Source organism: Nanorana parkeri, unplaced genomic scaffold (assembly GCF_000935625.1).
Source record: "Nanorana parkeri isolate BGI_ZX_2015 unplaced genomic scaffold, ASM93562v1 scaffold902, whole genome shotgun sequence".
In the NCBI taxonomy this organism is placed as follows: domain Eukaryota; kingdom Metazoa; phylum Chordata; class Amphibia; order Anura; family Dicroglossidae; genus Nanorana; species Nanorana parkeri.
The window spans coordinates 554,285-555,853 of record NW_017307170.1 but is presented as its reverse complement, the minus strand read 5'-3'; the positions used below and the strand labels follow the sequence as shown (position 1 = coordinate 555,853).

The 1,569-nt window shown below is 36.5% G+C and overlaps 1 protein-coding gene across 1 annotated transcript in view; it reads left to right on the top strand.

Annotated features, from left to right (window-relative positions):
* Positions 1–743: 743 nt before the first annotated feature.
* SYT6 (synaptotagmin 6) overlaps positions 744–1,569 on the top strand; it is a 401,413-nt gene continuing 400,587 nt past the window's right edge. Inside the window, exon 1 of the mRNA XM_018565948.1 lies at positions 744–931. Within this exon, the coding sequence (XP_018421450.1) occupies positions 772–931 (160 nt within the window). The 5' untranslated portion in view covers positions 744–771. The remainder of the gene's footprint in view (positions 932–1,569) is intronic.

Below are 1,569 nucleotides of genomic sequence, written 5' to 3'. Positions count from 1 at the left end.
ATGCTTCCCAGAGCACTGTTGTATATTCTGCCATTTGTCTCAATAAACTTTTCATCCATAATCCAAAATCTGAAGCTCACTTTTCTTCAAATAATGCTTTTTAATGCTTGAGTATACATGTTTAACAAAAATCAAGATACAAAGTGCCTACCTATATTTAAATAAGGTGTCACATGTATTTTAAAACCCCTAATAGATATTTTGTGTCATGTGTAAATTACATTGTAGTGTAGTCTTCCCTAATAAATGAGACAGTGTACCAGTACCAGTAATAATATTACTGCTCCCTCTCACTGTGCAGCCTTGTTATCTGGCTTCACAGCAGAAAGCAGCAATTGAAAACATACCCTGGTGAAAGATTTATAGCCATTGTTTGTATGCAGCTGCACAGGGTCTACTTGAAGCCAATGGAAACACATTTGAGGTATTAAGAGGTTAACATCTCTTTGCTTTCTGCTTCAGAAAAAAGATGTAGCATTACAGAATGAAACAGTTTAATGTAGTAGGAGGATCTCAGTCTGGGAACCGCCTCACCAGTAAATGAGATATCTGATCTCAGGGAATAAGACAATCAGACTCTCTGTGAACTCCAATGAATGCTTCAATAACTGAATTACCTGTGGATATTACAGCCACACAAGGCAGTATATAATATTCCTCCCAGATGTACTTTTTTATTCTCATTGATATGACTAGCTGAATTTTTCCACTCTCTTCTGGTTGGTGTGTAAAGACGGAGAATCCAGAGCAGCGAAGGATGCTTTGTGGGAAATGAGTACGGCAACAGGAGAAGATGCAAACTTGTGTCACAAGGCAATCCACATTGTTAAAGATCTTTGCAAGAAGCAAGTGGCCGACTTGGAACAGAGAACTTGCACTGAGTTTCTTTTGCTGTTGCCTTCAGACCAAAAGCTGCATATAACTGAGCCAGGTAAAAGAAAATCAATTGCCTATTTATATTGCCTGTGTGTTTAATAATGCAGTCTCAGGTAGGATTACCTATTGTAGCTAATTTAGTGATGTATTTCAGGCAACAATCACTAATACTATAATCTTATACAAGCATTGTATTAGTATATGAAATGATCGAATATACAGAAGCCATTTAGCTACTGCACAGTATTCACTAGTATATTAAAATTTCAAATGCAGTGTTAGAGGTGCTAGGAGGGCACAGGTTTAATATGCTCCGAATAAGGAAACATCCATCCATGATGCTGAATTCTTACAGGCTAGAAGGATTGCAGGACCATGGATAGCGGTGAAGGCTGATTTACTTGCTAGGAGTAGCAAGTGCAGCAGTGATGGGCACGCAGCAGTGAATTCTGCAGCAACTACAAGTTTTAAACAAACCTTTCTATGGAGTTAGATTGTGGTGACATTTTTCATGCTGTTTGCTGCAGTCTTTGAAATCCAATTTACACATACTGTATTGTATTTTCTGCAGCATTACTAAATTTCAAAAATGGACTGTACCTTTAAAATAAAGTAAAATAAGAGAACTTACAGTGAAGTTCACTGCAGAATAATATAGACATTTAAAATAATAAAAAAATAATTTTATATATA